The sequence below is a fragment of the Oncorhynchus clarkii genome, chromosome 6 (genome assembly GCF_045791955.1).
Source record: "Oncorhynchus clarkii lewisi isolate Uvic-CL-2024 chromosome 6, UVic_Ocla_1.0, whole genome shotgun sequence".
Lineage (NCBI taxonomy): Eukaryota > Metazoa > Chordata > Actinopteri > Salmoniformes > Salmonidae > Oncorhynchus > Oncorhynchus clarkii.
Genome location: NC_092152.1, coordinates 73,335,100 through 73,358,652, shown reverse-complemented (window position 1 = coordinate 73,358,652; position 23,553 = coordinate 73,335,100). Strand labels below are relative to the sequence as shown.

Here is a 23,553-nt window from a genome sequence, read left to right as displayed (position 1 = left end):
CTAGTCCAGTTAATGATGGTCATAAAAAGTTCCTCAAATTGCTTGCAGAATTATAAATGAGCTAATGCTCTATTTATAGATATATAAATTGAATATGCACCGTTCCATTACAACACCAAAAATAGATTTGTGTTGAAACAGAAATCTTCTTTAGCTTAGCTTTTTTTCTTACAGCTTCCAGATGTACAGTACAACCACACCATATATCTGAACAACATACACATTGACATGCCACAACAAGCAAATATCTATATAGCTACTGAGAAATTATTACAAAACTCATTAAATATTCATGTAAAAAGTCCTCTTTGATCCACATAAAGCAGATGCTTTCAATTTATTTGCGCGAAGGAGAAAGCTCTTGCTTTGGCAGGGGTTTAAAAATAGATTTTCATTAATACTGTCTATGACAATATTAATCACGTCAAACCGCCAACGGAGCGGACAAGACAGGATTTTAGCATCGCTCGCATTCAACAAACCGGCTCCACTGCAGGTACTCACGTCTTGAGGGACACCGTAGCAAACAAATGGCTGCCATAACTGGAGGCCTCAAACAGAATGGATGCTTTCTAAAGCAAAGGATGGGATAAATGGGACAAACTGGGCAGAAGTGATCTGTCACTGCATTAGATGGCACTACTGTACGTCATGCCTTTAAAGTGCATCAGGAGGTTTTATTTAGATAGGGTTGGCGGTTTAAAGGGTCTTTGCTTTCCAAATACTCTTATGTCACCATATCTTTTGGTAACATGACCTGGAAGAGGACTAAAATCAACCAAGAAATCATGAGGTCCACAACCAATACAATTCAGAGAATCTGTTGATGGTCATGACGCAAAATCCCCAAATATGAAACACATTTGGGAGTGTAGCTAGCTACACGGCCAGAGTCAAAGAAAGAGAGAATCAATAATCCAAATGTCAAGATAGGACTCAGTAGATCAGAAAATCCCCTGTTGCCTCTGAGCGTCTCCAGGTAGAAGGTTGAGTGGGGCTGTATTTAGCATTGTCTTAGTGGCACCTTACTTATCGCCTACTTAACTTGGGTAGGAGTGATAATACAGCCATGATGTATCTGTGGTCAACAGAAAGGCTACTGATCCCTGAATACTTTCCATGCATTATTCAAGCCTTCTCTAATCAATCTGGAATGGATTGGGGAGGAGTGCTTATGTTTTACTTTTCTGTAGAGACCAATAAGAGAGAAAAGAGAGTTCTTTCAATAGTTATTTCGCTGGCTTTGAACTTCAGGTACAGTGCCTTGCGAAAGTATTCGGCCCCCTTGAACTTTGCGACCTTTTGCCACATTTCAGGCTTCAAACATAAAGATATAAAACTGTATTTTTTTGTGAAGAATCAACAACAAGTGGGACACAATCATGAAGTGGAACGACATTTATTGGATATTTCAAACTTTTTTAACAAATCAAAAACTGAAAAATTGGGCGTGCAAAATTTACTTACCTTTACTTTCAGTGCAGCAAACTCTCTCCAGAAGTTCAGTGAGGATCTCTGAATGATCCAATGTTGACCTAAATGACTAATGATGATAAATACAATCCACCTGTGTGTAATCAAGTCTCCGTATAAATGCACCTGCACTGTGATAGTCTCAGAGGTCCGTTAAAAGCGCAGAGAGCATCATGAAGAACAAGGAACACACCAGGCAGGTCCGAGATACTGTTGTGAAGAAGTTTAAAGCCGGATTTGGATACAAAAAGATTTCCCAAGCTTTAAACATCCCAAGGAGCACTGTGCAAGCGATAATATTGAAATGGAAGGAGTATCAGACCACTGCAAATCTACCAAGACCTGGCCGCCCCTCTAAACTTTCAGCTCATACAAGGAGAAGACTGATCAGAGATGCAGCCAAGAGGCCCATGATCACTCTGGATGAACTGCAGAGATCTACAGCTGAGGTGGGAGACTCTGTCCATAGGACAACAATCAGTCGTATATTGCACAAATCTGGCCTTTATGGAAGAGTGGCAAGAAGAAAGCCATTTCTTAAAGATATCCATAAAAAGTGTAGTTTAAAGTTTGCCACAAGCCACCTGGGAGACACACCAAACATGTGGAAGAAGGTGCTCTGGTCAGATGAAACCAAAATTGAACTTTTTGGCAACAATGCAAAACGTTATGTTTGGCGTAAAAGCAACACAGCTCATCACTCTGAACACACCATCCCCACTGTCAAACATGGTGGTGGCAGCATCATGGTTTGGGCCTGCTTTTCTTCAGCAGGGACAGGGAAGATGGTTAAAATTGATGGGAAGATGGATGGAGCCAAATACAGGACCATTCTGGAAGAAAACCTGATGGAGTCTGCAAAAGACCTGAGACTGGGACGGAGATTTGTCTTCCAACAAGACAATGATCCAAAACATAAAGCAAAATCTACAATGGAATGGTTAAAAAATAAACATATCCAGGTGTTAGAATGGCCAAGTCAAAGTCCAGACCTGAATCCAATCGAGAATCTGTGGAAAGAACTGAAAACTGCTGTTCACAAATGCTCTCCATCCAAGGAGGAATGGGAAAAAATGTCAGTCTCTCGATGTGCAAAACTGATAGAGACATACCCCAAGCGACTTACAGCTGTAATCGCAGCAAAAGGTGGCGCTACAAAGTATTAACTTAAGGGGGCTGAATAATTTTGCACGCCCAATTTTTCAGTTTTTGATTTGTTAAAAAAGTTTGAAATATCCAATAAATGTCGTTCCACTTCATGATTGTGTCCCACTTGTTGTTGATTCTTCACAAAAAAATACAGTTTTATATCTTTATGTTTGAAGCCTGAAATGTGGCAAAAGGTCGCAAAGTTCAAGGGGGCCGAATACTTTCGCAAGGCACTGTACCTAAATCAGGTAAGTGGAAAATCGATATTCCTTATGATACTACTGATGTTTCTGAGGTAGAGTGGAACTACTGAAAATCCCTATATTGGTTAATTTTTGGGATCTGAAATATATTGTTTGAAACTTTAACAAGAGGATATGACTGTACGCAAGCCAAAAAGATACGGCTGCTGTACATTATCAGCAAACTGTACTGCTAGTGAGTTGCACATTCACTACAGAGGCTTAACCAGGAGACAGTAATGTGAGAGAAGTGTAAGGTTGAACCAGAAGACAGTAAGGGTGTGCAGTGTGTAGTGTGTAGTGTGTTAATGAGTAATTAAAGAAGGGGATATTGAGCCTGTCGACCCCTCTGGCCCTTCTGAGGATGGGACTGTAGCAGAGCCGTGTGGGAAAGCAAGGGGCCAAATTACATTGAGAGGATTCATTAGTTGAGCTTGGTTACACAGAGGTTCCTAAAACAGTTCATGTTCTCATATATTGTAGGTACCCTGTACCCTCACTGTTCCTACTGAGATGAGTTGAAACGAGGTACCCTGTACCCTCACTCTTCCTACTGAGACGTGTTGAAACGAGGTACCCTGTACCCTCACTGTTCCTACTGAGACGTGTTGAGACGAGGTAGCCTGTACCCTCACTGTTCCTACTGAGACGTGTTGAGACGAGGTACCCTGTACCCTCACTATTCCTACTTAGACGTGTTGAGACGAGGTACCCTGTACCCTCACTGTTCCTACTGAGACGTGTTGAGACGAGGTACCCTGTACCCTCACTGTTCCTACTGAGACGTGTTGAGACGAGGTACCCTGTACCCTCACTGTTCCTACTGAGACGTGTTGAAACGAGGTACCCTGTACCCTCACTGTTCCTACTGAGACGTGTTGAAACGAGGTACCCTGTACCCTCACTGTTCCTACTGAGACGTGTTGAAACGAGGTACCCTGTACCCTCACTGTTCCTACTGAGACGTGTTGAAACGAGGTACCCTGTACCCTCACTGTTCCTACTGAGACGTGTTGAAACGAGGTACCCTGTACCCTGACTGTTCCTTCTGAGATGTGTTGAAATGAAAGATGTTTATGTTTTTGGATACAGACCGGAAGAGAAAGGCCAAAGAACTGATTGTTTCACTGACTGTTCATCTCACCTGGAAGGCTTTGTCTCTGTTCTCTGTCAGGATGGTGATCAACTGTTGGAGTGCGTAATAATAATAATGACACTGAATGATAAAATAATACTAGAATGAATACAAGAGACTGAATTATGTTCCTGAAGTGACAACAGAGTGCATTGTGGGACTTAGAAGGCTTAATTGACCCAGTTCAGTTTATTCTAATGGGTAATTTTGACCAAGCCAGTGGTCAAGGAGTACTTTGAGGCAGGACAAGTATGCCAGCATGGAGGGTTTTCTAATACCAGTACGCTCTCAACAGTAGAATCACTTATTTTGTTACATTCGGATTTGAATGGAGGCAGGCACATTTTAGGAAAAAACAAAACGCATGTCTGGAAACAGATTGGGACAAAAATGAAGGAATAATTCCGAAAAATAATGGATTTATTTTAAAGAAAAAACAGGCATGATGGCGATGCTGTGGAAAGTGCATCCATGAATTTGGGGAAGTCATGGAGATCTAGCTATCTCTGCTCACAGTGTCGTACTGTGTGTACACTGTAGTCCTCCGTCAGCAGACACAGTGGTGACCCTACCCATTAAGGAATGCTGCCTCACTTCCCTATCCATTAAGGTGCAAACAGTGATGTCCAGCTAATCGACTGTTTAGACATTCTAATCACCTCACTGATGTGTGGATCCTCTACAATCCTCTTTGCACATAAAACATCCACAATGAAGTTTTCAAAACATAAGTTCAGTCATTAAATATAGTATTTTGACTCATACTCAATAGACTGAGACAACATTTATATTCATGGCTTAAAGGAGATCCCCAGAACCTGCAAATAAATGTAAAAATATAGCCACAGGTAATACATTGGTAATCCTTGTGGATATCCAAGCCATGTAAAACAAGACATGTCCACAAAGCAGCTGGGTAAGTACATCACTCTGCTTGAGGCCCATGCTAATTGATGGTGATACAAGACATAATGTTACAGTTTTTCTAAGTCTTACTCAAGTATTACAGTATACAAATATAGAGCATTTATATTGGTAGTTTGTACTACAAAATGAGCCCTTCACAATGAACCGAGAAATGACGACCCTGAGAATCACAGCAACACAATGATTGGTTGCTTTTACCTTGAAACTAGGTAATATAGGAATACATTTTCAGTCCTTGCTGAATACATTAGTAAAACCAGTCTGTGAATAACAGTCTTGTCTGAATTAATATATTCTTCAGTTACCAACCAAATACATTAGCAGCTCTGTGCTGACAATATGTAGAAATAAATACATACTGTATATGTTTTCTCTCCTCAAACTGTGATGTTTTTGCTTTCTATACGCAGACGTCAATAGAAAATGGGCAGAGTTCCAGTGAATGACCAAAATATCCAAATCAATTGGTCCAATTTTGTATTAACACAACAATACCCAAGGCTATATCTCGATGGTTAGGGCTGTGATATTACCACAGACATGGAGTGCATGTGTCATCCTCCCTCTCTACACACTGCATCGTGATGAGCCTGCTGTGCCACTCCTAGGGTGTTGTCGTGGAGACGGCAGAGAGCAAGCGCAGAGCGAGCAGAGCGCTAGGTTTCCAGATGGAGCAGCTGTCGGGTTTCTCCTGTGGAGTGGATCTGTTGCTGCTAGAGCTTGGAACTTTACACAGTCAACATGTCTTCTTCCTTTCCTAACATGTCTCCTTTCCCTTCTCCCCTGTATCCCTGGCTCAGACAAATCTAATGGATCACACACACACACACACACGGCACACACACACGGCACACACACTGGGAGTCGAGCTCAACCCTCCCTCCAACTCTCACCCCCATCTCCATAGATCATGAGGCCTATGTGTTCATATCTGCAGAAGCAGCTCCACGGGGTCCCTCTCTGCAAACACGACACGCTCGTCTCCAGGAGAGCGTGGCCCAAAACTGACACTCACACCCTGCACCTCATTAATCTTCATACTATAAAAGAGTCAAGAGTTTCTCCTCATATTGTCTGTGTACAAGGTATCTCTGTGCCATTTTCCTCTTCCTAAGAACATAATTCTGATAGGTAGAGGGGCATGATAAGAACCCAGGGGGCATCAAATATCCACATTTGTTTTATTATTGTTACTTGCAAGGATTTCATAGCACCTATTTTCATATGAACAGAATTCACCACCTTTAAGGATGAAGGCATGTTGTCACACTAAAAAGACTAGTGCATGGTGGGAATATAGATGAAAGGAAAATGCGTCCTGTATTTGAACTTGAAATGCATTGTGGTATTTACGGAATTAACGTCTTAAGCAGCTTGTGGAATCTTCTCTCTTTTATTGCCAATACCTGCATGACCCTGCATGACCCTGCATACTGCGGGAAAGCGCAGTGTATGCCTGCAATTCTCTACGTCTGCAATTGTGTGGGAGCCAATGTATGAATTTATACATGCACACGTTTGATATATCAAGTCTTTCTCTTGTCAATAGCTTGATATCAAACACACAGTCATAATAACAAGCATGTATATTTGTGTTATCTCCTTGCAGTGAGATGTGGCCTTGTTCCAAGAATATGAAGCACACTCAAAAGGACACTGAAAAGGTAGATGGGTATAACAGAGTTGGTGCCCCAATTCTGTCAGCTTGTTCGCTCTGTGAGTCTTGTCTCTGTCTCTATGCAGTGCTCTGTTTCCTGGCTCGGGTGTGTGAATCAATCAGTTCTCTATACGCCTGGTTTAGGATGGCCCCTGCCCTTCTAGCTTCATTGATGTTCCTGGTGCATCACAGAGAAAGACAGAGGGTTCTCATCCAGTCCTGTTCCCTGATATGAATATGACATATGACAAACAAATGAAATAAATTGGGATAAGAATGATTGTCACTCAACAAGCCCTACACATGTCAGTAAAACCTAGCCCTAATAGGGTATCGATGTCCATCATCAGTAAAATCTTCAATTCCTGGTATATAACAACTGTCTACTATTAAGACATCTCATTTACAGGACAGTGTTCACTGACACAGCCAAACAAACCACTGGTGTAATGCACAAATTCAGTAACAAATAATTTCAAAGGTCTATGACAGGGTTCCCCATTTCCAAGTTTTCTGATATTTTGTATTTTTCTTTTTTCTTTGTTGGACATAAAAGACTGTACCAGGAAATGAGCTCCAAGTGATTTTATTTTTGGAAAGCTGATCCCATAATAGAGAGACACGTGGGATCATATACAAACGTAAGCAAGATTTGAAATGATTATGTTTCAGTTAAATTTTATATTGTCACGAATCCCGCCGAAGATGGTGCCTCTTCCTGTTCGGGCGGCGCTCGGCGGTCGTCGTCGCCGGCCTACTAGCTGCCATCGATTCCCTTTCCTTTTGTTTCTGTTAGTTGGGTCTAGTTTGGTTACACCTGTTTTGAGTTTAGTTTTGTTTGTAGGCTATTTAAGGGCACTAGGCCCGCTGGCTATTGTGCGGGTTTGTTCTCTGTTTATTGGTGTTGGTTGATTAGTGTGATCTCTATTTTTCCGGACAGTTTTAGTCCTGTTTGTTTGGACGGGTTGTTTCATGCGCCCTTGTGTTTTGCATGTCCGTTTTTCCGCTGTCATTGGAATAAAAGATCCACGTACAGAATTACCTGCTCTCTGCGCTTGACTCCTCCACCCACCATTCATAGAGGTCTTAACATATATCTGTTTGGGCTTCTTGCGGTCAATTTGCAATCAACAAATGATTTGTAATTATGTTCCGGCCTCCCGATCATCCGCTCAAAAAACACTTGTTGATGATCCCTGGTCTATGCCATGATGTGGGCTGTAGCTGTCAGGTCTGTGATGTAAGGTTGTGAGATAATAAGACAGTCAAATTAAGTCTTCAAATTTACGTTCTCACACCCTGAGAAGTATGTGCTACCACAGGAACAAGTCAATGGCCCTGAAGCTGATCAACTGATTGTTCCCAAATGAAGGGAACATTTCCAACGGTGACACACACCACTCTGTGGCTCGCGAACCCCACGGGCCACGCATTCTGAAGGCAAATTACCATTAGTCCCAGACAGGCAGCATGAGCTGAATTTATATCGTCAGCTAAGGGTCAAGAGCTGTGACCTGACTCCTATCCGGGTGGCAGTCCCAAACGTCTCCAGCAGGCAAAATGACAAAGATTAACTGTCGCTCTGAGCTCAACGTCTCATAATGAATGCTGCCTCACTTCCCTGGGAGCCTCCTCTGGCAGGGGGACTGACACACAAATTGATAGATTTGCCATTTAGGGGTCAGGCATTTGACGATGGGACAAGACAGACTCACCACTGCTTCGCACATAGCTACAGCATGTCAGCTCTAAAACCACACTGATCTGTTGTTACCAGGGTTTTAGATTAGAATGTGCTCCTCTGAAAAAATGAATAGTACATCTTAGGGAATCAATTATGTTACATTCCTCATATGTAAGAAATACATTTAATATTTTTCTGGAACCAAGTGAATATGTGGAGTAAAGTGATGAAGAGACAAGCAATGGCTTTTCATGGGAATCAACCATATGGAACGCAAACCCTCACATACAAGAACCTCAGTCAGAGGAGATAGTGAGAGATATTGATAGAGAAGATACATAAAGTATACTCCTTTGAGGAGGGAAAAAGATATCCTAAAAAAATTGTATGGACGGCTGAACTCTGCAGGGATTGGACACACACACACACACACACACACACACACACACACACACACACACACACACACACACACACACACACACACACTATTTATAGCTGAAGGAGAATGCGTTGGTCGTGGGCTGAAGAAAAAATGCTAAGTGGTTGGAGCCAGTCACAGTACTGTACAGTACACCACAGCCTTGGAATGGATGGGCTGAGGGAGGCTTTGAAAGGAATAGGCTCCCTCTTCCCACCTCTGAGTAGGCTCTACAAATCCCTCCATTGAAGTGAGCTTATTTTTCGAAACGGTACTCTCTACCATTCCTTATGGATCCTCCACAATCCTCTTTGCACATAACACCCACAATGAAGTTCTCAAAAAATAAGTTCAGTCATTAAATATAGTATTTTGACTCATAATCAATAGACTGAGACAACATTTATATTCATGGCTTAAAGGAGATCCCCAGAACCTGCAAATAAATGTAAAAATATAGCCACAAATATCAAAAACACAATGTGGGTGTATTGAATATGCCACTATGACATAACTGCTGTCTGTCAGTAACTGCCTGGGAACATAGAACCAGACGATCTTATACATGTTTATAAGTCCCTTAGCCTCAGCTCCTCTCATTGAATCCCCATGAAATACTAGCATTACAATTTTCTGTGGCATAGAGGCTGACAAAATGCCTCACAGACAGGCAGACACGTATCCACATATCACAAAGTTGTATTAAGGGGGATATGCTTTTAAATTCTGATTCATACCATCATCAGAGAAAATGTCAAATTGGTAGAAAACTACTCAATTTGTCTTCATGTAATTTAATGGTCTGTATTCTCATATGGACTCACTTCGTCTAATTTGGTTTAAAAAAAAAACGCCTTTGATTCATAACCCGAGAAGATGTGCTTTTAGACAGCTGTTTGAAAGCTTTCCAGTGTACCCTGGAAGTGGTGTTAAACGGGACAGGATATATACGCCTTTAAAACAACCACTCAGACACCACAGGCAAACGGCCCTATTCAACCTCAAGGATTTCAGGCAGTCAGCAAAATACGTCCTGATAACAATGTCAATGGCAGATAGGATACAGAGTCGGAAATGAGGATTATAATGGTTAGTAGCAGCCTCAGAGCTGACATTAATGGCTTCTGGTGAAAAGCCCCTCAATCTCATCAGCCCAGAGTGAATATCCATTGAAAACTGAGGCATTGTGGGAGGACAGGAGGCAGGAAGGAGTCCATATTGCTGGGGCTGGGTTGGAGGAAGGGGAAGTACCCCCCTGTGTGTACTGTATGTGTGTGGGGAAAATAATTGATGTAAAACATATGCTTGCTAATTGTGCAGTTGCACCTGAGTGAATTCATGGCAGACACCCCATACAATGTCTCTGCACCTCTTCCTCTTCAGAAAGACAGGACGAGAGGGGGATGGGGGAGTGAGAGAAAGACAGAAACTGAGAGACAATGAGAGAGAGAAGAAGAGACAGGCGGGGGTATGGAGTTTTTAGGCGTGATGGAAACAGTGGAGAGAGGATGGAGAGAGAAGGAGAGAGAAGAAGAGAGAGGCGGGGGTATGGAGTGTTTAGATGTGATGGAAACAGTGGGAGAGAGGATGGAGAGAGAAGGAGAGAGAGACGGGGATATGGAGTGTTTAGATGTGATGGAAACAGATGGAGAGAGGATGGAGAGAGAAGGAGAGAGAAGAAGAGAGAAGCGGGGGTATGGAGTGTTTAGACGTGATGAAACAAAGGGAAAGAGGTTTGAGAGAGAACGAGAGAGAAGAAGAGAGAGGCAGCGGTATGGAGTGTTTAGATGGGATGGAAACAGAGGGAAAGAGGATGGAGAGAGAACGAGAGAGAAGGAGAGAGAGACGGGGGTATGGAGTGTTTAGACGTGATGGAAACAGAGGGAAAGAGGATGGAGAGAGAACAAGAGAGAAGGAGAGAGAGACGGGGGTATGGAGTGTTTAGACGTGATGAAACAGTGGGAGAGAGGATGGAGAGAGAAGGAGAGAGAGACGGGGATATGGAGTGTTTAGACGTGATGGAAACAGGGAGAGAGGATGGAGAGAGAACGAGAGAGAAGAAGAGAGAAGCGGGGGTATGGAGTGTTTAGACGTGATGGAAACAGTGGGAGAGAGGATGGAGAGAGAAGGAGAGAGAGACGGGGTATGGAGTGTTTAGACGTGATGGAAACAGAGGGAAAGAGGATGGAGAGAGAACGAGAGAGAAGAAGAGAGAGGCAGGGGTATGGAGTGTTTAGACGTGATGAAACAAAGGGAAAGAGGTTTGAGAGAGAACGAGAGAGAAGAAGAGAGAGGCAGGGGTATGGAGTGTTTAGACGTGATGGAAACAGAGGGAAAAAGGATGGAGAGAGCGAGAGGAGAGGATGGCTCCAAAAACCGACACAGGCAATTTCTAATTTCCACTCTTAACTATGGAGTCGTGCCTTATGGGGTGATGAGATTCATTTGATGTTAGACCACTGTTAGCCGCGGCCAGAGTGCTGGAACAACGACAGCAGCAGCAGCTTCACTCTGCCTCAGTCACTCCAGTCAGAAACAGCCAGAGACCCACTATGTGTCCTGTTAGCTTCACATGTGGTACCACACTCTGGGGCTCACAGTTAACACAGTACCTGATCAGAAACCCACCCATCACTACTACATCCCTGAGGGGTTACCCTCCAGGGGGTACGGCCATGTTATCCATCTCATTCAACCAAATAGCGTGACAACAAGGTACAACAGATGTCAGTGCATGTCTGTACTGTCTCAAAACACCTCACACAACATCACTCTGCCGGACACTCACAAAACACCTCACACAACATCACTCTGCCGGACACTCACAAAACACCTCACACAATATCACTCTGCCGGACACTCACAAAACACCTCACACAATATCACTCTGCCGGACACTCACAAAACACCTTAACTACAGCATACCATCATTCAGCAAACGAGTCCGCTGCAAACCACACTACAAACATCTATTACTGTACCAAGCTAAGACATCCCAGCTCAACTCATTACAGTACAATCAATCACCAGCTCACACACTTTGTTGTATACAGGGTTGTCTTGTTGTACTATACTATCACTCCACACTGTTTAGGCTCCATCCCTTCAGGCCACTACACACACCTGTCTGTCCTGTGTGTGTTCTCTGTGTGTGTTCTCTCTCTCTGGCCTCTAGAACAACACCAGGAACTAGTCATGACTCTTACACTGGGGCAGGGCAGAGAATGGCTAAACGTATCCATTTCATACCATATGACTGCTACTTATGGATCGATACTCCCCACTCTTTCAGAGAGAAGCCATGGCTCCAGTCTAAAATAAAATTGTAAACACCACAGCCCCAAATGTTGCTCTCTGTGACTAATTCATTCTCTGTGCCTCTCTCTCGCTGCCTCTGAGACCATAAGTGGATTTTTTGTGAGGGACCAGAACATTTTCTTTTTACCCAATTAGAGACATAAAGTAACTCCACCCGCCACACACATGCATGCACACACACACACACCCTACAGATAAAAAAATGGCTTGTTGATGTTACAGTATTTTACAATCGCTAGGACCCATTTCTCAATACTTCTCAACACATTTTCAAAACTCTTCACACAGTGAGCACAACAGCAGTCTATGTGGGCTAAACTATGGATCATTTTCCATTGCTTTGGCACAAAATGCATTCAATGACTACATCTTTCAAATTTCAAGAATTATTTTCTCACTCAGACACAACCACCACCAAAACTCTATGTACCTACAGGCCAATTTTCACATTTTAACATGATCTTTTCAAAACTGTTAAGTTCAAAACCTAACAACACAAAATTGAATAAGACAGCAATGTGCTACATTTCTACAGTAATACTGTATTGAAATATATTCCATCTAAAAAAATGAAATATAATTGGACCAACCACAGCTGATTCCCATTGTAGCTGAACACCTACCCAGGTGTTAGTCTTTCAATTACATTCCCATCTATACATTAGGGGACATCTTAGGAATAATGATGTACTGTAATGTAAACATGGACCCAGCCAGAGATAGAGAAGTGGCTGACAGAGGAAGAAGACTGGCTGGGAGAGGGAGAGGAGTGTGGTGGAAGACGACTGAGAGGAAGATCAAGGGCTGTAATCTCAGATGAGATTAGGGCTACTATAATTAATCATGCAATAAATCATGGTCTATCAATGAGAGAGGCTGGTCTGAGAGTGCAGCCAAATCTGCAACGCTCAACAGTGGCATCTATTGTGAGAAATTGCCGTCAAAACAACAGGTAAGATGTGCATTCTGCAAGGGCATCTGACTGAACTGCACATTACAGAAGTCAATTGAGCAAAGCCTCCAAACCTACTTGTGTGTAATTGTTTTGTATTTCTGCTTAGGACCCAACGGTTACCTCCCACAGGCGGGAGAGGTAGGATTTTCACTGCTGTGCAGGAAACTGCAATCGTTGATATGGTCATCATAAACAATGGCATAACACTCACAGAGATTCGGGACAGAGTGTTGGCAGACAACATTACATTTGGAAATATTCACAATGTAACAATAACAACTATTTCTAGAGTCCTGAAACAACATCAAGTCAGGATGAAGCAGTTGTACACTGTCCCCTTTGAGAGGAACTCTGAACGAGTCAAGCAACTCAGGAACCAATACGTCCAGGTAAGATGACTATAAAATACAGAACTGGTTTTGAACAAAACCAAACAGGGCAGAGGCACACAATGGCATGTTGTAAGGTATAATGTAAACTACCGTAATAGCCTAACTCTTATGTTGCCTTGTGGATTTATTTTTAGAGAGTCATGGAGATTGAAGCAAGGCAAACACCCCACATATTCATCTTTGTGGAAGAGGCTGGTTTCAACTTGGCCAAAACACGGCGGTGAGGAAGGAATGTGATTGGGAAACGAGCCACAGTGGATGTCCCGGGCCAGAGGGGTGACAACATCACAATGTGTGCAGCAATATCCTCTGATGGATTGCTGTTACACAAACCGCTAATTGGGCCATACAACACTGAGCGTCTCCTTTCATTCCTGGATGACATCTATGGAAGGGTTGTGCCAGGTGAGGAAAGAAATGCAGTGAGGCGAAATCGGCCAACATTTGTAATTGTATGGGACAATGTGACATTTCACCACTCCCGTGCAGTCACAGAGTGGTTTGCAGGCCATCACAGGATGGTGTCACTTTTCCTCCCACCTTACTCTCCATTCCTCAACCCCATAGAGAAATTATTTTCCTTATGGAGGTGGAAGGCTTATGACCACCATCCACATGATCAAATGTCCCTCCTGGACACAGTGAATGCTGGATGCCTGGACATATCTGCAGATGATTGCCAGGGATGGACCAGGCATGCCAAAATATTCTTTCCTAGGTGTATTGCCCAAGATGACATAAAATGTGATGTGGATGAGAACCTGCGGTCAAATGCAGAAGACAGGGTTGACTAGCATTGCTACTGTATCTGTATCGGTAGATGGTATATTTACAAATTATTGTATTTTGGAATCACTCAATGACAAAAAATGACATAAAACACATGGAAGCATATGGAATCATGTCTGATTCATTCCTGCATCATATACTGCAGTGAATTCTAAACAGTAGAGAGGTGTCATGCTTGTTTTGTAAAGACATTTTACAAAAGAAAACATTGTGCAATGCTACCCGTTGTTAGTGTTTTTTAGGTCAATGTTTTATGAGTGACAAAGTGTGCTTGTTGGGTGACAACCTTTGCTAGTGTTATGTAAGAATGAGTTGATTTGAGACATGTATGAAGTGTTTTGGTAGTTTTAGTGCAATTTGGATGTGAAATTAACTGCTGTGCCAAGCTGAAAGTTGGTTAGGAGAACTGTGTGAAGAGTTTTGAAAAAGTGACCTACTGTAAGTATTGAGAAATGGGCCCTAGCGATTGTAAAAAACTGTAATAGCTAATACGATCAAATATGTCTTTGTACATTTTACTAGATGGCTGACAGCTGCTGCTTCACAGGGACAGGTCTTTCCCAAGCAATTTACAAGTTTATAATTTCAAAGAAACAAAAGGGACATGAGGTCAGTTGCTTGGAAAAGAGAGGTTGTACCAATTAACTGCAAGACAATCCCTTTGTTAAAGTCCTGGCTAATTCTCATAGTGGATTGATTTACTAGATTCCACAGGTACCTGACAATTCCCAAATCACAGCCTCTCTCTTTCTCTTTCTCTCTCTCTCTCTCGCTCTCTCGCTCTCCACATGAAAAAATACTACAATTTACTATAGTACTTACTATACAATTCTGTAGTAAACTGGAGTATACTGTAGAATACTATACTACACACTGTAGTATCCCTTGATCATGTGTATTACTTACTATATAATGTTGTAGAATATTGTAGAATACTATAGTAAATACTATAGTATTATCTGTGGAAAAAACACTGTAGTAAACACTAGTCCGCAAAATTAGTATTTTTACTGGAGTAAATACTACAGTATTTAATTTGTATTTACCCTTCCCATTCCCCTCCCCATATCCCAATGTGTGCCACCCATAAGAGAGAAACCTACATGCCTATAGATCATATTGTGTTCCACACTGGTTACAGAAAAAATAAGAAGCGTTGAACTATCCGTTCAGACCCCAGTCCTACCTACCTACAGGTTATGGAAATGTTGTCCTTTAAGTATTTCTCCAGTAGGTTTACTCAAGGAGAAAGCCTCCACTTCTATGTCAAATATAATAAAACACTATAGTAAATGCTACAGTAATGTCTGCAAAAACACTCCAGTAAATATCTTTCTCGCTCTGCCTGGCCAATAAAGTGTGCATTAGGACCACAACTTTGGTTTGGCAGCATTATGGCTTTTAGATGTCACAATCTGCAATCTGAATTCCGAGATGAAATTTTCTGAGAGCTGAGAGTTGATGCTGCAGTCTTGTTTATTAAAACTGAGAATCCCATCGATTGTCTGTATCATCACAGAGTAATGCCTATTATCCTCAGTCTATTGGCATCTATCCTTTAATTTAATAACAGACGGGTTTATCACCCTCCATTTGTAATCTGGCTCATCATAGGGCAGGGTGGTTTCAATAGATATGTGTGTGTTTTAAAAGGAGGGGAATGATGAGCCTTTGTTGGATTCACTGGCTGGTTATTTTTGAGTATCTGGCAGGGCCGGTGTTCCCTCTCCTCTCTCTCCTCTCTCTTACCTCTCTCTCTCTCCTCTCTCCATCACGGCATGCCAGTCAGGAGATAAGCATCAGGCAGCCCACTCCAATGACACCGCCACCTCCTCCCAGAGTCAGCAGATTACATTTTAGAAGTTGACAGCCTGTTATCACTCTGTGATGGCAGGAGGGCTTAATCTTTGGTCCTTCCAGGAGGGAAGAAAGGCTGAGGAGGAGTCGGAGGAGTAGGATGAGCTCGGAGGCTCAGGCCAGGGGGACTACTCCACTCCTTGTGGTCTGAGGAGTGACAGACATCTCCTGCGCCACATGGGGCGCTGAAACTCTGGAACACTTTTATTCTACCCACAAAAACCTTTGCCTTCCCTTCGGCAAATTACACCACGACTCTAGCGTCCTGATTCCTGTTTACAAACAAAAGCTCAAACAGGAAGTACCAGTGACACGCTACAAGACTGTCATGCCCACAGTGACCATTCAAACTCTAGCGTCCTGATTCCTGTTTACAAACAAAAGCTCAAACAGGAAGTACCAGTGACACGCTACAAGACTGTCATGCCCACAGTGACCATTCAAACGTATCCAAACCAAAAACCATGGATTACAGGCTGGGCTAAAGACTAGAGCTACCACTTTACAAGCGTGATCCAAGATGGCTCTTTTTTCCATTTTCGGATTAAATATACCTTCCTGCAACACGCTTCACCCAATGTGGTACGGATCTGCTATTTGTTTTTACCTTATAACTGGAACCTCCATCAGGAGCTAGCCAGCTAATTGACTACTAGCTATTTAGTCATTGTTAGCCACTGCTAGCGGTCTTTACCTTTAGCCCAGACACCAGCCGCTTTAGCCCAGATAGCCCGGATAATACTTGCCAGTCTACACAGCGCGATATCAGCCCTGAGCATATCGGACTGCTTTTTTACACTACATCATCGGAATCCTGCCACAAGCTCTGGACCAATACACCGGATCATCACAGCTAGCTAGCTGCTACCAAGTGGCTATTGTGGCTAACGCCCTTGTCCAGAAGCAAGGGCGTTAGCCTCGAGCTAGGCCTATCTTCCGGCTAGCAAACTAAGCACACCAACTACAATACCTCTCCTGCCAATTGTCCTGGACCCTTTGCCGACACGGAGCCCCGCCGATCCATCACAGCTGGTCTGCTGACGTGCTTTCACCTGGCATCTGCGTCGTGGATGTCGGTGAAGACCCATCTGCTATCCCTGGCCCGCTAGCTTTTCTGAACGCCGTGTCTTCGCCCACCTAGCGTAGTAACGACTATCAAACGTCAGTTTCAACTATTGCTGCTCATTGGACCCTATGATCACTTAGCTACACAGCTGGTGCCTGCTGGACTGTTCATTAACACTGTACTTCATTTTGTTTGTCTATCGGCCCCAGCCTCGAACTCAGGCCCTGTGTGTAGCTAAATGACCCTCTCTGCCCATTCATCGCCATTTACCTGTTGTTGTTGTTGTCTTTTTAAAAAAAAATATTTTACCTTTATTTAACTAGGCAAATCAGTTAAGAACAAATTCTTATTTTCAATGACAGCCTAGGAACAGTGGGTTAACTGCCTTGTTCAGGGGCAGAACAACATTTTTACCTTGTCAGCTCGCGGATTCAATCTTGCAACCTTTCGGTTACTGGTCCAACGCTCTAACCACTAGGCTACTTGCCGCCCCAGCTGTTTACCCGTTGTTGTCTTACCCTTTGTTTTCTTAGCTCTCCCAATAAACACCTGTGATTGCTTTATGCCTCTCTCTAATGTCAATATGCCTTGTATACTGTTGTTTAGGGTAGCTCTCATTGTTTTATTTTACTGCAGAGCCCCTAGTCCTGCTCAACATGCCTCAGATAGCTCCTTTGTCCCACCCCCACACATGCGGAGACCACAACTAGCTTAACTGGTGCCTCCAGAGATGCAACCTCCCTCATCGTCAATCAATGCCTAGGTTTACCTCCACTGTACTCACACCCTACCATACCCTTGTCTGTACATTATTCCCTGAATCTATCCTACCACACCCAGAAATCTGCTCCTTCAATTCTCTGTTCCCAACGCACAAGATGACCAGTTCTTATAGCCTTTAACCGTATCCTCATCCTACTCCTCCTCTGTTCCTCTGGTGATGTAGAGGTTAATCCAGGCCATGTGAGTCCCCAGGCACTTTAATTTGTGGACTTGTGTAACTGTAAAATCCTTGGGTTCATGCATGTTAACATCAGAAGCCTCCTCCCTAAGTTTGATTTATTTACTGCTTTAGCACACTCCGCCAACCCTGAAGTCCTAGCCGTGTCTGAATCCTAGCTTAGGAAGGCCGCCAAAAATTCGGAAAATTCCATCCCCAATTACAGCATTTTCCGTCAAGATAGAACTGCTAAAGGGGGCAGAGTTGCATTTCTATTGTAGAGATAGCCTGCAGAGTTGTCATACTATCCAGGTCTATGCCCAAACACTAAAAATCCATCTCGACAGAAATTAGTCCCTCACTGTTGCCGCTTGTTATAGACCCCCCTCAGCTCCCAGCTGTGCCCTGGACACCATATGTGAATTGATTGCCCCCGATCTATCGTCAGAGTTCGTACTGTTAGGTGACCTAAACTGGGATATGCTTAACACCCCGGCCGTCCTTCAATCTAAGCTAGATGCCCTCAATCTCATACAAATGATCAAGGAACCTACCAGGTACAACCCCAAATCCGTAAACATGGGCACCCTCATAGATATCAATCTGACCAACTTGCCCTCTAAATACACCTCTGCTGTTTTCAACAAGGATCTCAGCGATTTCTGCCTCATTGTCTGCGTCCGTTATGGGTCCGCGGTCAAACGACAACCCCTCACTGTCAAACGCTCCCTAAAACACTTCAGCGAGCAAGCTTTTCTGATCGACGTGGCCCGGGTATCCGGGAAGGGTAATGACCTCTACCCGTCAGTAGAGGATGCCTGGTTGCTCTTTAAGAGTGCTTTCCTCACCATCTTAAATAAGCATGCCCCTTTCAAAAAATGTAGAACTAAGAACAGATAATAGCCCTTGGTTCACTAGAGACTTGACTGCTCTTGACCAGCACAAAAACATCCTGTGGCGTACTGCACTAGCATTGAATAGTCCCCGCGATAGGAAACTTTTCAGGGAAGTCAGGAACCAATATACACAGTCAGTTAGGAAAGCAAGGCTACCTTTTTCAAACAGAAATTTGCATCCGGCAGCACTAATTCCAAAATGTTTTGGGACACTGTAAAGTCTGTGGAGAATAAGAGCACCTACTCGCAGCTGCCCACTGCACTGAGCCTAGGAAACACTGTCACCACCGATAAATCCATGATAATCAAGAATTCCTCTACGGTTGGCCATGCTCTCCACCTGGCTACTCAAACCCCGGCCAACAGCTCTGCACCCCCCGCAGCAACTAATACAAGCGGTGTCTGGTTAGACTGTAAACTCTCCTTCCAGACTCACATCAAACATCTCCAATCCAAAGTTAAATCTAGAATTGGCTTCCTATTTCGCAACAAAGCATCCTTAACTCATGCTGCCAAACATACCCTTGTAAAACTGCCCATCCTACCAATCCTCGACTTCGGCGATGTCATTTACCAAATAGCCTTCAATATCCTACTCAATAAATTGGATGCAGTCTATCACAGTGCCATCTGTTTGGAATGGCTAGAACGAACTACAAAAATCTCTGAAACTGGAAACACTTATCTCCCTCACTAGCTTTAAGCACCAGCTGTCAGAGCAGCTCACAGATTACTGCACCTGTACATAGCCCATCTATAATTTAGCCCAAACAACTACCTCTTTCCCTACTGTATTTATTTATTTTGCTCCTTTGCACCCCATTATTTATATCTCTACTTTGCACATTCTTCCACTGCAAATCAACCATTCCAGTGTTTTACTTGCTATATTGTATTTACTTCCACACCATGGCCTTTTTTTGCCTTTACCTCCCTTATCTCACCTCACTTGCTCACATTGTATATAGACTTATTTTTCTACTGTATTATTGACTTTATGTTTGTTTTACTCCATGTGTTGTTGTATGTGTCAAACTGCATTGCTTTATCTTGGCCAGGTCACAATTTTAAATGAGAACTTGTTCTAACATACCTGGTTAAATAAAGGTGAAATAAATAAATAAATACAATTCTCGGGCCGACTCTCTTCTCTGTATATATCAAGGATGTCGCTCTTGCTCTACGCAGATGACACCATTCTGTATCCATCTGGCTCTTCTTTGGACACTGTGATAACAAACCTCCAAATAAGCTTCAATGGCCTACAACACTCCTTCTGTGGCCACCAACTGCTCTTAAATGCTAGTAAAATGAAATGCATGCTCTTCAACCGATCGCTGCCTGCACCCTCCCGCCCGAATAGCATCACTACTATGGACGGTTCTAACTTAGAATATGTGGACAACTATAAATACCTAGGTGTCTGGCTAGACTGTGAACTCTCCTTCCAGACTCATACTAAGCATCTCCAATCCAAAATTAAATCTAGAATCGGCTTCCTATTTCGCGACAAAGCCTCCTTCACTCATGCTACCAAACATACCCTCGTAAAACTGATTATCCTACCAATCCTTGACTTCGGTGATGTCATTTACAAAATAGCCTCCAACACTCTACTCAGCAAATTGGATGAGGTCTATCACAGTGCCATCCATTTTGTCACCAAAGCCCCATATAGTAACCACCACTGCGACCTGTATGCTCTCGTTGGCTGGTCCTCGCTACAGATTCGTCGCCAAACCCGCTGGCTCCTGATCATCTATAAGTCTTTGCTAGGTAAAGCCCCGCCTTATCTCAGCTCACTGGTTACCATAGCAATACCCATCCGTAGCACCTGCTCCAGCAGGTATATTTCACTGGTCAACCCCAGCCAACACCTCTTTTGGCCGCCTTTCCTTCCAGTTCTTTGCTGCCAATGACTGGATCGAATTGCAAAAATCACTGAAGTTGGAGACATATATCTCCCTCACTAACTTTAAGCATCAGCTATCAGAGCAGCTTACCGATCGCTGCAGCTGTACACAGCCCATCTGTAAATAGCCAATCCAACCAACTACCTACCTCATCCCATATTTGTTTTTGTTTTTCTTCTCTTTTGTACACCAGTCTTTCTACTAGTGTTTTTCTAGTGTTAATTGCTAAATTGTAGTTACTTCGCCACTATGGCCTATTTATTGCCTTACCTCCTTACTTCATTTGCACACTCTGTACACAGATTTTTCTATTGTGTTATTGACTGTACGTTTGTTTATCCCATGTGTAACTCTGTGTTGTTGTTTTTGTCGCACTGCTTTGCTTTATCTTGGCCAGGTCGCATTTGGAAATGAGAACTTGTTCTCAACTGGCCTACCTGGTTAAATAAAGGTGAGAAAAAAAATTAAAAACAAGGAACAGGACACAGACATGGACGCATACAAGAATTTCCACAACGAACATGAAAAATGACAATACGATGGAATTGTGGGATGTGGCAGGAGTTGTAGACGATAATGGATTACAAAGGGAATCCGGCCGTGAGCATCCCAGTGACTCAAAACGGCCTTTTATGCTCTCTTCGAGAAAAACAACACTAAGTCATGCATGAGAACCCCTGCTGTTACAAAACTGTGTGATCTTGCTTTCAGTGGCTGATGTGAGTATCATGGGTCAGGTTTGACAGGTAGGCCTACATTATATTCAAAGTATATGATCCTTGGTTGGCTGAGTGCCAGTGGAATATTTTTCTGGGACATCCAATTCATCAATATGTTGCTAACTACCTACACGATAGCCTAATGTTTAGACTTTAGAGTTTGTGATCTAGCTAATGATTAGCCAAATGGGGTAAATGCAGATTGGCAACCCTCAGCCTATGTATTTATAGCCACTATGCTGCACCAGGTGGGACAACATCAGGTGACAATGCTTATTGCTAAAAATGACATTATTGCTAAAATAGCACACCTGCCTGATAATATGGACCAATATGTTATTGGGCTTGTTTTTGGAGGGGGAAATTATATTTTAGATGTCAGCATCATTTTATTTTAATTCATTTTGAAGTATAATGTCCTTTTAGAATGCCACCAGACCTGACCTTCTCACAGCCATTCTCTCCCCCAAAATGATAGGTCCCACCATGACCTGTAGTATGCTGTGATATGTGCCTTTGTCAGTATTATTTTGTTTAGGCTAGTATGTTATTTGGTACTGGTACTTCATGTATATAACTTCATTATTGTGCATTTTATACCTGCATTTATTCTTTATCTTATTTTTTAACTCTGCAACATTGGGAAGGGGTTGTAAGTAAGCATTTCACAGTAAAGTCTACACCTGTTGTATTGGGCGCATGTGTCAAATACAATTTGATTTGACAGACAGACAGATGGTAAATACTTAGGTGCCTTTCCCACAGCCAGACTTCAACTTCCTCATACTTTAAGAGAGCCAAGGTCTTTTTGGAGGGATTACATTGATGGAAGCCTCAGTGGTGTACATTGATATCGATGTTCTGCATGTCCGCCCGCCTCTCAGCCCAACATTTTTTGGGGTGATCACTGAGGAGGACATACTGTACAGTGCCTTCAGAAAGGATTCCCACCCGTTGACTTTTTCCACATGAATATACAATTGATGCGATTTAGATTTGTTGTCAGGGGCCTACACATAATACCCCATAATGTCAAAGTGGAATTATGATTTTAGAAATGTTTACAGCCTAAATAAGTTCAGGAATAAAAATGTGCTTAACAAATCACATAATAAGTTGCATGGACTCACTTGTGTGCAATAATGTTTACCATGTTTTTTAATGACTATCTCATCTCTGTACCCCACACATACAATTATCTGAAAGGTCCCTCAGTCGAGCAGTGAATTTCAAACACAGATTCAACCACAAACACCAGGGAGATGTTCCAATGCTTCGCAAAGAATGGCACCTATTGGTAGATGGGTAAAAAAGCAGACATTGAATATCCCTTTGAGGATGGTGAAGTTATTAATTACACTTTGGATGGTGTATCAATACACCCAGTCACTACAAAGATATAGTCGTCTCAGTTGCCAGAGAGGAAGGAAACCGCTCAGGGATTTCACCATGAGACCAACGGTGAATTTAAAACAGTTATAGAGTTTAATGGCTGTAATAGGAGAAAACTGAGGATAGATCAACAACATTGTAGTTAATCCACAATACTAATTTATTTGGCAGCGTGAAAAAAAGGAACCCTGTGCAGAATAAAAATATTCCAAAACACGCATCCTGTTTGCAACAGGGCACTAAAGTAATACAACAAAAAATGTGGCAAAGCAATTCAAATTTTTGCCCTGACTATAAATTGTTATGTTTGGGGCAAATCCAATACAACACATTACTGAGTAACACTCTCCATATTTTCAAGTATAGTGGTGGCTGCATCTTGTAATAGGTATGCTTGTAATCGTTAATGACTGGGGAGTTTTTCCAGATTAAATATGTATGGAATGGAGCTAAGCACAGGCAAAATCTGGTTCAGTTTGCTTTCCAACAGCCACTGGGAGATGAATTCACCTTTCAGCAGGGCAATAACCTAAAACACAAGGCCAAATCTGCACTGTAGTTGCTTACCAAGAAGACAGTGAATGTTCCTGAGTAACCGAGTTACAGTTTTTACTTACAGTTGAAGTCT

General features: G+C 42.7%; 1 protein-coding gene across 2 annotated transcripts in view; it reads right to left on the bottom strand.

Annotated features, from left to right (window-relative positions):
• LOC139412230 (carbohydrate sulfotransferase 8-like) overlaps window positions 1–23,553 on the bottom strand; it is a 241,141-nt gene that overhangs the window by 163,533 nt on the left and 54,055 nt on the right. Inside the window, exon 1 of one of the 2 annotated variants that reach the window (XM_071159058.1) lies at window positions 17,052–17,125. The exons of the other annotated variant lie outside the window; for it this stretch is intronic. Within the exon in view, the coding sequence (XP_071015159.1) occupies window positions 17,052–17,058 (7 nt within the window). The 5' untranslated portion in view covers window positions 17,059–17,125. Of the gene's footprint in view, window positions 1–17,051; window positions 17,126–23,553 lie in introns of those variants that run through there. 2 annotated transcript variants of the gene reach the window in all.